This window comes from Schistocerca americana, chromosome 3 (assembly GCF_021461395.2).
Source record: "Schistocerca americana isolate TAMUIC-IGC-003095 chromosome 3, iqSchAmer2.1, whole genome shotgun sequence".
Classification (NCBI taxonomy): Eukaryota; Metazoa; Arthropoda; class Insecta; order Orthoptera; family Acrididae; genus Schistocerca; species Schistocerca americana.
Window position 1 is genome coordinate 880,286,949 of NC_060121.1, and position 15,539 is coordinate 880,302,487.

General features: G+C 36.7%; 1 protein-coding gene across 1 annotated transcript in view; it reads left to right on the forward strand.

Annotated features, from left to right (window-relative positions):
- Positions 1-15,539, forward strand: part of LOC124606460 (amine oxidase [flavin-containing] A) — a 270,234-nt gene that overhangs the window by 170,982 nt on the left and 83,713 nt on the right. The window contains exon 6 of the mRNA XM_047138441.1: positions 4,825-4,966. Within this exon, the coding sequence (XP_046994397.1) occupies positions 4,825-4,966 (142 nt within the window). The remainder of the gene's footprint in view (positions 1-4,824; positions 4,967-15,539) is intronic.

A 15,539-nucleotide genomic window follows, 5' to 3' on the forward strand; every position in this document is an offset into this window, starting at 1 on the left:
GACTCCTTACCCTCTCCCTTAAAACCCACATCCTTTTGTCTTTCCCTCTCCATCCTTCTTTCCTCATGAAGCAACCATGGGTTGCAAAAGCTTGAAATTTGTGTGTGTGTTTATGTTTGTTATTGTTTGTATCAACGTACCAATGCTTTCGTTTGTTAAGTTACAGAATCTTTCAGTCACTTCACAACCAGTAACAGTGCTATGTATTTATGTAAATAAATAGCATTATTAACAGTGGCTATTTTTATGCCTTGCAAGAAGCAACTTGTAACAACTTTCTCATTGACACTTCAAATAAGTTAGTTACCTGGTAGGCACTTATAATGTTCTGAATAAAGTATTTAGTTTCTAATTTATCTCATTATTTTTTTGTGGTGGTGCAATGAGCAGCATAGTTCTGTGCTATTAGAATATCTTCTCAACTTTTTTGGATACAAATCAGTTATCCACAAACAGAGATAAATTAATTTTTCATTCCTGTGACAAATGTCAGATCTGGCACTTTGAATGTTTTCCATATCCAGTCTTCTGTTGACTGTACAGTTCACAAGAAAAACTTAATTATGGTACCAGAGATCTTGCCAGTGGCTCACTTTTATCCTATTTAACCAAAAGAATTCTGTGTGTCACTTTAAAGAAACCCAGGAAGGATATGCAATGAAACACAATCTTTAGAATGAAGGAACATAGATGTACTATAGGAACCAATATTGGGTCCACTCTTGTTTTATATAAATGAGCTGCTTTAATATACACTTAAAAAAGGATGCACCACAAAGGAACTGCCTGAATGGGACAGAGATCAGTAGATGTGAAGTACATTACAGACAAATATATGATTACTATTTTAGAAAAATTAGATGATTTATTCAAGGGAAACTGTTTCACAAACTAAGCAAGTCAATAATGCATTGGTCCACCACTGTCCCTGATGCAAGCAGTTATTTGGCTTGGCATTGATTCATAGAGTTGTTGGATGTCCTCCTGAGGTTGCATTAAATTGTCAAAATCCCAAACTGTTGGGGTTCTGCCCATAATGCTCCAAATATTCTCAGTTGGGAAGATACCTTGTGACCTTACTCACCAAGGTAGGGTTTGGCTAGCATGAAGACAAAAACTGTAAACTCTTGCCATGTCCACAAGGGCTTTATCTTTCTGAAACATAAGCACAGGATAGCTTGACATGAAGGGCAACAAAATGGGGTGTAGAATCTTGTTGATGATGTACCATAGTGCTGTAAGGGAGCCATGGGTAAAAACCAAAGGGGTCCTGCTATGAAAATAAATGGCATGCCATCACTCCTGCAGGCCATGTGGTGGGTGACAATCAGGTTGGTATCCCACCACTGTCTGAGACCTCTCCAGACACACCCTTTCTCTACAGTCTCATTGACTGGAGAAGCATTGTCTTCAATGATGAATTACGCTTCAAACTCAGCCCCGATGACTGGCAAAGACTTGTCTGGAGATGCTCCGGACAGCAGTGGGATACAACCTAACCATAATTTGCAATATGGCCTGACAACCAGGAGTGATGATCTGGGGTGCCATTTATTTTCATAGCAGGACTCCTCTGGTTGTCACCCACAGCTCCCCTAGAGTACAGTGGTATGTTGACGATATTCTACCTTCCATTTTGTTGCCCTTCATGGCAAGCCGTCCTGGCCTTACATTTCAGCCCACTCACACATGATGAGAATTTTTACTGTGTGTCTTTGTGGTTGCCAAATCTTACCTTGGCCACCAAGGTCACCAGATCTCGCCCAATTGAAAACGTTTGGGGTATTATTGGCAGGTCCCTCCAACCAGCTTAGGATTTTGACATTCTTAACACCAGTTGAATAGAATTTGGCACAGTATCCCTCAGCAGGACATCTAAAATCTCTATCAGTCCATGTTGTTGTTGTTGTGGTCTACAGTCCTGAGACTGGTTTGATGCAGCTCTCCATGCCACTCTATCCTGTGCAAGCTTCTTCACCTCCCAATACCTACTGCAACCTACATCCTTCTGAATCTGCTTGATGTATTCATCTCTTGGTCTCCCTCTACAATTTTTACTCTCCACACTGCCCTCCAATACTAAATTGTTGATCCCTTGATGCCTCAGAACGTGTCCTACCAACCGATCCCTTCTTCTAGTCAAGTTGTGCCACAAACTTCTCTTCTCCCCAATCCTATTCAATATCTCCTCATTAGTTATGTGATCTACCCAAGCTGAATAACTGCTTACATAAGGGCCAGTGGTGGGCCAATGTGTTGTTGACTTACTCAGATTGTGAAGTTCTTTCTCTTGAATAAATTATCCAATTTTTCTGGATTTCTCATCATTTATTTACCAGTACATGTATATCACATCTGCTGATATCTTTTGTAATGCATCATTTTTTGCTCTTAGTGTGTATCTAAGAAGCTGAAATAGCTCTCTTTGCTGATGATGCTGACTTCATAATCAAGCCTAATGGAGAAACTACAAAACTTAAAAATGTATATGAAGTATTCCTGAAAATGATTAACTAGTTTTTTGCAAAGGGACAATAAAACACACTAAATGTTACAAATAATTCATAATGCAAATCATAAATGAAACAGAATGTAGTGTATTATTTTTAACACATGGCCATGGAAAAACGTGAAAAGACTTTTCAAATAACACAGTAAATGCTACGAAACAGTTATTGTTAAGTCAGGAGCAACAGTGAAAAATGTTACTGATGTCAATCTACATGACAAAATGTGAACAAAAAAATTGATGTGTATTGTGGATGTAACACTCTGTCCAACCATCCTGATTTAGATTTTCCATAGTTTTCTTAAGTAACTTCAGGCAAATTCTGGAGTGTTCCTTTAGCAAGACCATCAGGACCTGTTGTATTATCTTAAAGCATACTTATGTATATTTTTTTGACCTATTTATTTTCATTGTTTTATGATGAAAAATCATTTATCATTGTAAGATGATCCCTGAATGAATGAATGAATAAAATAAAAAAACTAAACAAATGTGGCTAAAAATAAGACAGGTAACTGCCTAGCAGAACTAAAGTTTCCAGAATATAATAATCAACATAACACACAGTCATGACATTAAAATATAGATATGACTTAATGTATCACTTATGCATGACTAAGAAATATGGAAAATGAACTTTAAAATGAAACAGATGTGTCCTTTGTTTGGCAGATGCAGCATCCTAGATATAGGCAAACTGAACAGATGCAAGCATACCCAACATTGAATGCATCTAAATTATGAAGGAAAGTACTTCATATGTAGAAAAGATAAATGAAATCTTTGCACAGAGAGAGCAGACAGCATAATTCCATGCGATGGAGCAAATTCATCGGCAGCAGAAATAATAGCATCACCAGTATCTCAAAAACAACAGTTCCATCAGTATCAGAACCAGCAGCTCAAACACCACTACACATAGCAGAAGCAGTGGCTCTTCCTACACACACAGAAAAGGGAGACAAAATATTTCGTTATGATTCACACCAGAATAGCAGTCCAAGCCATGTGGAACATCTCTCTAATGTATTCAAATTGAGTCTCCAGTGCCCAAAAGCAGAACTAACAACTCATGTGCAGAGAAAAAATATCATATTTATGTAAAAGTGAACCAGACTCAAAGTCTATATTCTATGAAAATATAAAATACCTGAATAATAAAATAGACCAACTAGTAATACATCTAAAAGATGAAAAAAAAAATGGAATTACTTCTGATGTTTTATATTTCTTTGAATATCATATTACAAACGGAATTCACGTGTTACAGATCAAAAAGTTTTATTTATCTGCTCATTACTGTAGATCTAGTATGGAAAAAGGTGGAGTTACAATGTTTTTAGAAACAATGTATGATATAAATCTCTAGATTTAAGCGAATAATTTGCTGAGCAGAACATTGATGTGTATGGCATCAAGATAACAGTAGATACTGGAACAGTCCTTGTGCTGTCAATTTATAGACAGGTGTGATAAGTAAGAGTGATTCATTGTTTCTCAGAAAAACATTCAAATTTCCAACAGGTGCCCTTCAAACTGGCAGTGCAAGAACTGTGAAACCTTCAGTAGAGTCTAAAAGGAAATGTCAGTAAATAACTAATAACATTTAAAATGGTAATATTGTATGACGTGGAAATTAACATAACTGGTATTTCAGCAGATGGCTTCTTAGCATTTGCCTGTACAAAGAACTACAATGAGTAGATTACAGTAATTTCATGCTTGGAAAAATTGATAATGAGTTACGTCTGCTTAGCCTGTCGTCGAAAATAGTTCCTTAGCAAACACTAAAAACAGTACATTATGGTGCAGTCTTGAAGATTATCACTTGTTTGCAAAGGATTGTGTTTCTCTTTTCATATAAATACTGCATAACCATTATGAAAGATTTCACTGTTCCGTCTATCTATGAAAGATGCAAAAGTCATTTTATTTTTATCAGTACATGCAAAAAATATATAATAACTAAATAAATTAGAAATTTGTTGAATGCTTTTATGTTAATCTGTTCCTTGAGTGAAATATTCCACTTTCGAAGTGCAAATGAGTCAGTGACAATTATTTCCTTCAATAGAAAAGACACCGTACTGAAATGTTTACTTACTGCTGCAACTTCTTTCTGTATAAAAATAATTTAAAACCAGAAAGAAACAATATTGACTCATGTCATTGCTAATAAACCTTTATGTTGGGAAGATATGCTGTGTGAGATAAGATTTGATTGTAAAATGAGTGCTTCCTTCAAACTTAAAAAGTATGTAAAATGTGAAGTACTAAGTTCCTTGTTTAAAAAAATAAATGGCTTTCTCTTGCAGGTGTCAATATGCAATAATGGCAATACCACCAAGTGAGGTGCAGAAAATACATTTCATGCCTCCTTTGCCAGCTCAACACAAGAAGCTCTTAGATCACTTTCCTGCTGGCCATATGATAAAATTTGTGGCAACCTACAATGAGGTTTGTAGCATTCCTGCTTTAATTGTGTTATATATAGCCAGTCTGCTTTTCCTTTTTGTAACTGAGTTTTTAAATACACCAGTGTGCAGAACTTAAGGGCAAAAGTAACTTTTGCGTGGTATGTCACTGCCAAGTAATACAGCCCAATGAAACTTTGACCCTACATGTAGAGAACAGCTACAGCATAATACAGAAGGTAACTGAAATAAATACACAAGAGATGAATGGAAATGACACTTTTATTCAAAGACAGTATGTTAGCAGAGTAATTTTCTGCAGGTATCTGATTGGAATGATAAGACTTGTTATCATAAATGAGGTAAAAATTGTTGCACAAACTCTTGTACAATTCAGTATGTGCAATAAAACACTGAGCATCCACAACAACATAAAATATAGTTACACAAGTGAGGCATAGACTCTAAATTCTTGCATTCCCACTAGAACCCTGCCTGGGAGGGGCAGGACAGAAAATTACATTTTCAGTCCAAAAATCTTATTACACCACATGATGGCAAGTGTTTTGCGAAAGGTTTTGTTATCATGTTTGTCAGAATTTGGTGTGAAGATATGTGTTCAACAGTGACTTGGACAGTTTTCATTTTATCTCTTATAAATTGCTGTCTATAATCTTTGCTTCAACTCTTGTAGCCACTAGTCTCAGACAAATAAGATTTTTTACACACACATTAACAAGTTAAAAACTGTTACAGAAACTCTTGCACAAGTCAGTACATGAAATAACAACACTGAGCATCCATAGCAATCCAAAAGATATTGATGCAAACAAGGCGCATGTTCTAAGTTTTTAAATAATAATTACATTGAAGTCACCATGATTTATGATGGTCCCCTGGACATTATAAAAGGTGGGACTTTGCTCTGCAATTTGGTCCAACGCTGGCCACAAGATTGGTAAGGTAAGGCATTGCATTCTATTCCCTCATCAATGAGGCTGACAACTGCTCGATAGTTGTTGAAACTGGATACATAGAAGCCTTTGGCCTGCTTAGCAGTTTTATGTAGGACCAGAATTTTCTTGGGTTCTTGGCAAGATCTTTTGATAAAGTCAATACCATCACTGCGTGATAGTGATGGGAATGTTACCGATGATGGTGCCACTAAAGCGGAGTTACTAAATTTCCATAATTCCTTCACAAAAGAAGATGAAATAAATATTCCAGAATTCAAAACCAGAACAGCTATTAGCATGAGTGACATAAAAGTAGATATCTTAGTTGTTGCAAAATAACTCAAATCTCTTAAGAAATGCAAGTCTTCCGGTCCAGATGGTATACCAATCAGGTTCCTTTCAGAGAATGCAGACACAATAGCGCCTTTGTTAGCAGTCATGTACAACCTCTCACTTGGCAAAAGATCTGTCCCTAAAGACTGGAAAGTAGCACAGGTCACACCAATATTCAAGAAAGGAAATAGGAGTAATCCATTGAATTACAGACCCATATCACTGACCTCAATTTGCAGTAGGATTTTGGAGCATATACTGTACTTGAACATTATGAATCACTTTGAAGAAAATGACTTATTGATACATAACAAACACAGATTCAGAAAATATCATTCTTGTGTAACACAGCTAGTTCTTTATTCCCATGAAGTAATGAGTGCTGTCAACAAGGGATCTCAGATTGATTCCATATTCCTAGATTTACAGAAGGCTTTTGAAACCGTTTCTCACAAGCGACTATTAATCAAATTGCATGCATATTCAGTATCATCTCAGTTGTGTGACTGGATTCATGATTTCCTCTCAGAGAGGTCACGGTTCGTAGTGATAGATGGTAAATCATCGAGTAGAAGAGAAGTGATATCTGGCGTTCCACAAGGAAGTGTCATGGGTCCTCTGCTGTTGCTGGTTTACATAAATGATCTAGTGATAATCTGAGCAGCCCCCTTAGACTGTTTGCAGATGATGCTGTAATTTACCATCTACTAAAATCATCAGATGATCAATTCCAATCACAAAATGATCTAGAGAGAATTTCTGTATTGTGCAAAAAGTGGCAATTGGCACTAAAAAAAAGAAAAGTGTGAGGTCATCCACATGGGTACTAAAAGAAATTTGATAAATTTTAGCTATACGATAAATTGCACAAATCTAAGGGCTGTCAATTCGACTAAATACCTAGGAATTACAATTACGAGCAACTTAAATTGGAAAGACCACATAGATAATATTGTGGGGAAGGCAAAACAAAGACTGCGCTTTGTTGACAGAACACTTAGAAGATGCAACAAACCCACTAAAGAGACAGCCTACATTACACTTGTCCATCCTCTGCTGGAATATTGCTGTGTGGTCTGGGATCCTTACCAGGTAAGATTGACGGAGGACATCGAAAATGTGCAAAGAAGGGCAGCCCGTTTCGTGTTATTGTGCAATAGGGGTGAGAGTGTCACTGATATGATACACGAGTTTGGGTGACAGTCACTGAAACAAAAGCAGTTTTCTTTGCGGTGAGATCTATTTATGAAATTTCAATCACCAACTTTCTCTTCCGAATGCAAAAATATTTTGTTGACACCCACCTACATAGGGAGAAATGATCATCATAATAAAATAAGAGAAATCAGAGCTTGAACGGGAAGATTTAGATGTTCCTTTTTCCCACACGGCATTCGAGAGTGTAATGGTAGAGAAGTAGTATCAAAATGGTTCGATGAACCCTCAGCCAGGCTCTTAAGTGTGAATTGCAGAGTAACCATGTAGATGTAGATGTGTAGGTGTGTAGATGACAGTGGTAGTAGTTGTATGTTGCACATCAATCTTTTTACAGATGGGCAAATTTCTGTTAACTTTTGCCAGTCATCATTTGTGTGTTCCTTTTTGAACTGAGAGTGCAACAGTCTCTGTTTCCTCAGCAATTTCTAAATTTTATTTTTAAACTGTGGTGTGTCTTTCCCACCCATGATACACTTAATGGCACATACGTCTCCAGAACACAATCTACCATTCATTTAAATTTTGCCCAGTGTCCTTCACACTGGAACTAAATGAAGTCCATTCATTTTCTACGTACAGTGCTAACAACTGCTTATCTATTCTTTGTAGCAAAAATACTCTCCTAGCCTTCTCGATGGATTTATTAATTTTAGTAAACATTGTCATTCAGATGACATCCCAATCACTAATCCCAGTTTCTTTATGGACACCATCAACAAAATCAGGCTTGTTTGAAGAAAAGAAGATTGAGGTTAACATCCCGTCAACATTGAGGTCATTAGAGATGGAGCACAAGCTTGAATTGTCAGGGATGGGGAAGGAAATTGGCCATGCCCTTTCAGAGGAAGCATCCTAGCATTTTCGTGGAACAATTTAGGGAAATCACAGAAAATCTGTATCTGGATGGCTGGACATGGGTTTGAACCACCATCCCCATAAATGCGAGTCCAGTGTGCTAATCACTGCACCACCTCGTGTGGTGCTTGTTTGTAGTCATGAGATCTAAAATACTTCCATTGTATCTGGACTGTTGGACTAGCTGCTGGAGACAATCTTTGGGCAATGTTTTCAGAAGTACTTCACAAACTTATCTGTCCATACCACCTGCAATAAACATGAAGATGTGGGCTCCAACAAAACCACAATCTGGGTATTTACATGCTAGTGAGTGTAGATTTTCTTTGAATAATTCTAAAACTGTTTTGGCAGAATCAGGTGGCCAGTATAAAACATCTGATAACTAACTTGAGTTCACCTAAATCTGTTAACACGTCCAGATAACTTCACAGTAGAACTCAGTATTGACTTCAATAAACTTTTGTGATTAGACTGACTTCTAAAGAAATTAAAGCTGGTGAGTCCTCAGTTTTTATTTTACAATGTTGCAGACAATGAAGGCATTTGTTGATATTGTGTACCCTTCATGATACATATAAAGCATTGTGGGGGACTGTGAAAACAGTTGTATTGTAATGTTATTACATACATTAATTTTCTTTTGAAGTTGTGATTTGAAATTACAGAAATTCTTAGTTAGTTGTGCTTCCTGTGCTTTGAATATTTTCAGTATTGTTGTATTTTTGAAGTATAATGTAAATGTTTTGTTTTTAAAAATAACCTATGGTACTTTATCAACAGTTTCATTCAGCATCTCTCTATCTATAGTGCTATTCTTTGTTTTACACCTAGTATGCAGTAGTTATTGTGTTTTTAGAGTTTTTTTACAGCTACTGAATATCATAGATGATACCTCCCATTATGAATTGTTTTACTATGTACATGTATATTTAGGGCATGATCAGTTATATTTTTTAACTTGAGCCATAGTAGTTCAAAATATTAATACAAAGAAGTAAATCTTTTGAGTTCCTCTTTAATATAAGACACTGCTGCTTCTTTATCTACTTTAATAAACATTTTAAATGCTTGAGATATTTTTTTCACCCCAGACCATGATTCACCAGTGTCCTCCATAATTTGGTTTCAATATTAACACAAAGAGTTCCAATGACAGTTCTGGTAATGATGTTTTCATATTTTAACTAATTCCTGCCATAACTAGTTTGCTCATAATTCTTGGTGTTTGCTGACACTAAGATTGTGACCATCATAAAAAAGGACTACATACACAGAGTGAGGGACTGTCATGCAGCCCATGTGTGTGCATCTAAGAGGTAGTAGACAAGTAGTTTTGACAATCAGGATTAAAGACAGAGATAAAAGTAGCTGACAAAAAAGCCTCTGTGAAGATCTGGGAAGGAAGTATGACAGGTGGTGGCATATGCTACCCAACTGCAACAGTTTGTGGAAGGACACTGTGAATGTTTAATACTTATATTGATACCCCTACTGTTGGGAACTGGTAAGTCTCCTGAGGCAAACTCAACAGTCTTACCCTGCCAGTCCAAAAAGTTTCAAGACTGGAGTAATAAAAAAATAGAGAAATGTGAACATGGTGGTTTTAAATCTTCAGATGTTCTACACAGTCTCCACCATTTGAGTACAATGCACAGGATGGTCGTACAAAATATGAAACTTCCATAAAAGTCCTTTGGGATCACATTCACACCTTCTTCTGTCTTGGAGAACCATCCGAGAGGTGTACTGCATGTTTCTGTTTTGTGGTAGATTCATACTCATAATACCAAGTCTTGTCCCCCATGATGAAATTTTCCAGAAAGAATGTTCCATGTTTTTCCTTTCAGTCAAGTCATGGCAGCCATCCATGCATCATAATTTTTTGTCATTGCAGGGGATACAGAGAGACAGTATTGTGGACTTCTGAACACATTTTAAAAAAAACTGTCGTAAGCAGCTAATTTGACAGCTCAAACTCAATGGGAATAGTTTAGACCTCATAGCTACAAACAGACCTGACTGTATCACCAGTGTCATTATAGGGACAGGGATTAATGACCATAATGTCATCAAGGCAACTGTGGTTACTAAATTTAATAAATCAAGAAGGCAAGGAGAATATTTCTTCTAGAAAGAGGAGATAAGCAGTTGTCACCATCCCACTTAGACAACAAATTTACATAATGTAGTTCCAGTTTGATGAATACGGAGGAATAAGGGTAAAGTTTAAACAGATTGTAAATCATGCTCTGGAGAAGTATGTATCTAATAAGTGGGTTAAGGATGGAAAAGACCCACTGTGATTTTACAACAAAATTTGAAAAATGCTGTTGCAGTCTTGCTAAATGACAACAGGCTAATGCTACTAGAGATTCATGTGTCTGTAAAATAATCAGTGTGCAAAATGTACAACTACCACCATCAGACATTAGCAAAAGTTTTGAGAAAATTCTGATCCTATGTGAAATTGCTAAGCAGATCTACGGCTTCTATCCTGTCACTCATTGGCCACTCTGGTGTGTCAGTGGGAGATAGCAAAAGGAAAGCCAAAGTTTTAAATTTCACTTTTAGGAAATTGTTCACACATTATAATGATACAAACATACCACTGTTTGACCACCATGCAAACATGGAGGACATAGTAATAGCCATGGATGAAGGGCAAAAGTCAGATTCCATATTCCTACTTTTCTGAAAAGCATTTGCCACTGTACCCCACTGCAGACTGTTGGCACACGGAGTAGGTTCGAAAATATGTGTGTGGCTCAAAGACTTCTTAAGGAATAGATCCCAGTACATTGTCCTCAGTGGCAAGTGTTCATCAGAAACAGGGGTATCATCAGGAGTGTCTTAGGGAAATGTGATAGGACCACTGTTATTTTCTGCATACATAAATGATCTGGTGGACAGAGTGAGCAGCAATCTTTAGGTTGTTTGTTAATGATGCAGCACTGTACAGGAAGGTGTAATATGAAATGACTTACATAAAATTTCTGGGTGGTCTGATGAATGGCAGCTAGCTCTAATGTAGAAAAATGCAGGTTGATGCAGATGAGTAGGAAAAACAAGCCCATAATTTTCAAATGCAGCATTAGTAGTGTGATGCTTGACATAGTCACATCAATTAAACATCTAGGCATAACATTGCAAAGTGATATGTATGAAATGGAACAAGCACATAAGGACAGTTGTAGGGCAGGCAATGGCTGACTTTGGTTTATCGGAAGAATTTTGGGAAAGTGTGGTTCATCTGTAAAGGAGACCACATATAGAACACTAGTACAACCCAGTACTGTTCAAGTGTTTGGGATCCACATCAGTTGTGATTAAAGGAAGTGACTGAAGTAATTCAGAGGTGGGGTGTGTATTGGTACTTGAATTACGTAACCATTATGGCACCTCAACTCAACCTCTTGATACCAGCAATATTCTACTGTGTTTCTGTAAAGTACTTAACATATTTCTGAGACAACATTCAGATTTGATTTCATTTGTGATACATCAATATGTTTATATTGCAATGATATTATTCTTATGTGTATTCTTTCTTTTGTCACTATGATCTTTGACGTACTTGTAACTCTGATTTTTGGGCGCGTAAGCGATTATTAGTTAGCAGTTAGAGTGTCGGTCCTTGAAAAAGTCAAGTCTTGGACGTCATGTTGGAAGGACACATAACGTAGTCATCTTATAAAATGTGAACTTTAACAGTGAGGAAGATGTTTTCAAGTATGTTTTGTATTGTGAAGTGATGTTTTGTGTTTTACGTGATATTGCAATAAAAGCAATTAAAAGGAAGTGTAACTTAAATTCGGAGTGCTGATTTTTCTTTTTTTTTTTTTTTTTTTTTTTTTCATCACTATTGTGCTAACTTTGAAAGGTTTAATCTTCAAGAATGGTTTGTGAAGTGCATCTACAAAACTTTTGAATATAGCAGAATAAAACCTAGGCCTTTTTGCATCCGAGCTTGGAATCATCACCACCTAGATTTTCGACGATTGAGCCATGAGTTTACAATGAGACCAGCGTGGGAAACACGAAAAGATGATGCCTAGTTTATTCGTTATTACATGAAATGATTTTATTAACTGTGCTCTAATGACACCTGCCACATAATAAATTTGTTGTTGCCTGAAAATGCAGTATTTAGCAGCATGAGCAACACCACAATCATTATTAAATTTTTGACCTTTGTTGTGGTAGGGTTGTTAGAGGTGCAACATTTGTTACTGACAGGTTTGAACAACATGCAGATATTACAGAGATGCTTTGGGAAATCAAATGGGAGTCCCTGGAGAGAAGGTGACATTCTTTTAGAGAAACATTATTGAGAAAATTTAGAGAACCAACATTAAGTTGACTTCAGGTCGTTTCTGCTTCCACCAACATACATTTTGCATAAGGACCATGAAGATAAGAGAAATGAAGGTTCATATGGAGGTATATAGATAGTCATTTTTCTTTCACTCTATTTGTGAGTAGAAAAGGAAAGGAAATGACAAGTAGTAGTATAGGGTAATCTCCGCCACAGACCGTATGGTGGAGTGTAGAAGTAGATGTAGAAAGTGTGTGGGACAAACTTTTTGCACACACTTTTCTTTTCATCAAAACATTCTGGATAATGCCTTGAACACTTGATTAGTAGTGTTCAGTTCATTGGACTATTGTGATTTGTGACACAACAATGCTGACACGCTACAGCAGCATAATCACTACTCACCACTCACTACCTGCTTACAACTGACTAGCCAAATGCACATCTGTTGTCTACAGCAGTTAGTTCAAGTAGCCTCTGCAGTTACTGCACTGACATTGCTTACACTCCAGGAATAAAGGCACTCTGAGAATTTTTTGGATGGAAGATGTTTACCTTGTAACTTTCAAAAACAAAGCTGACATAGCCAACCAAAATTTATATTGTACGGCAGCTTGAAGGAGCTATGTTTGCTATTACTGTGCAGTGCAATAATATTAATGGAAACACCATTAACTTGCATAATTGTGTATGATGTGGTAAATGTAAAGCAAAATGTGAAGCAAAATTTTGAAATATAACTTTAGTTTGTAACTGAATAAGCTTGCCAAATTTTTTACTGAAGCTTTGGTTACTTTCTGTTGTGGGGCTAAGTAAATTACTTTCCTTGGAAGTATTTTCTAGACTCTCTTCCAGAGCTTGCTTACTTTGTATGCACTAAAAACTTAAATGTCACATAATGTCGTACAGAATCAATTTGCTCTCTCCAGTAGGGTGTGTTCTGATTTGAAACTTCTAGGTTCGAGTCCCAGTCTGATACATAGCTCTACTCTGCTATGAAGTTTCATAATGTCTTTTAGTCATCATTCAGTGCTAAACCAAATGCAATCCTAAATTCACAAAAATTAGAGCATTAAATGTATTATGCAAAATCGGGCAGGTTAAAATTTTTCTGGTATTAAAATGCAAAAACACTAAAATGTTTGAACATATAATAGATTACTTTGTATACATATATTAGGAGAAAAATAACTGTTTTGATAAAAGCCACTGGTTCTCCTCTAATATTACCCTGCTGCTCTTTTTATCAACTGCTTTGTACTGTGCAGTTACATAACTCTATTGATTTGAGGAACCACTATGATCAGTCTACATGCTTGAAAAGTTAATGAACAGTTTAGTACCAACATTAGTGTCAATCTACATTTACATTCTCAAGTGTAGATATTCTGATAAATGAAGAATGTTGATGTACATGCATATGTAGATGTAGACTAGGTGAAAAGTAATCTAGCAGCAATTCCCATAATTATCAGTGCTAGTAATTAACATAAGTGATCATTTGTCATTAGTATACTTCACAAATGTTATCTGCAATTGCTGCTTCTGCCTACTAATGTAAAACTTGACTTGTTCCACATTCTTGAAGGCTCCCCATCATGATAAGCTTTATGAACACAATGTGTTTGAAATTTGCTGCCTCTTGACAGGGATACAGAAATTATTTTTTACTTATAGTATTGGGGTTTGTGAATTACACAGTTCATCCTAAGTGTAGTCTTTTAGGAGTACTGGCACAGAAGTGTAAGAAACGACAGGTCCTTGGAATGGATCCTACAAGATCTTTGGTTACCAACCTTATGCAATATTTCTACTGCACTCTTCTGCAGAATAAACACATTTTTGATCTTAGCTGCAATGCACCAGAAGATAATGCCATAGGAAAGTACTGAGAGACAGTATGCAAAGAACACCAATAGTGCCATCTCGATATCAACAGGAGATTTATACAAGGTCTGTTCAAAAAATTTCATAACTTTGTCGATGAAATTTTTCTACTTTTACCTTTGAAATACTGTCCTCCACAATTGATACACTGCTTCTAACACTGTTTTCGCTTCTGGAACCAGTATTGGTATGTTTCTTGCTGGATTGTGCGAAGCACTGCCTGAGAATTTTCTTTTATTTTGTCTATTATTGCAAATCTTCATCCTTTCAATGGAATATTCAGCTTTGGAAATTAAAAAAAAGTCCACATGCAGCTGGTCTGGAGAATATGGAGGATGAGGCAGCACAGTGATTTTGTGCTTTGTGCAATAGTCATGCACCAACTGGGATGACTGTGCAGGTGCATTATCACGTCGCAAGAGACATGAATTGTCTTGCCACAGCTCAGGCCATTTCCTTCTCACATCTTCTTGCAGGTGTCACAACACAACCCAATAGTACCATTAATTAACATTTTATTCCTGTGGCATGAATTCATGAAGAAATAATCCTTCAAAGCCAAAGAAAACTGTCAGCATGGCTCTGACATTTGACCTGACTTGATGAGCTTTTTGTGGTCCTGGAGAACCTCAGTGAAGATTGAACCCTGGTCTCAATATCATAATTGTAGACCTACAGCTCATCACCAGTTATGATTCTCATAAGAAACATTTCATTCTCATTTGCGTGATCCAAAAGCTCTTCACAGATTGCAAGGTGAAGGTCCTTCTGGTCTTGACACATGAGCCATGGGATAAACTTGGCAGCAACACACATTCCAAGATGCTGTGTCAATATTTTATTACATGATCCAAGTGAAATGTTACATTCTTCTGCAATGTCTCAGACAGTCAGTCTTCGATATACAGGCACAATTTTGTTGACATTTCCTGACATGAGTGTCATCGGTAGACATTGAAGGGCATCCCAAACAAGGGTAACCTTTGACTTCAGTCTGGTGATTTTTAAACCGTGTGAACCATTAATAACACTGAACTTGGCTTAAGCAC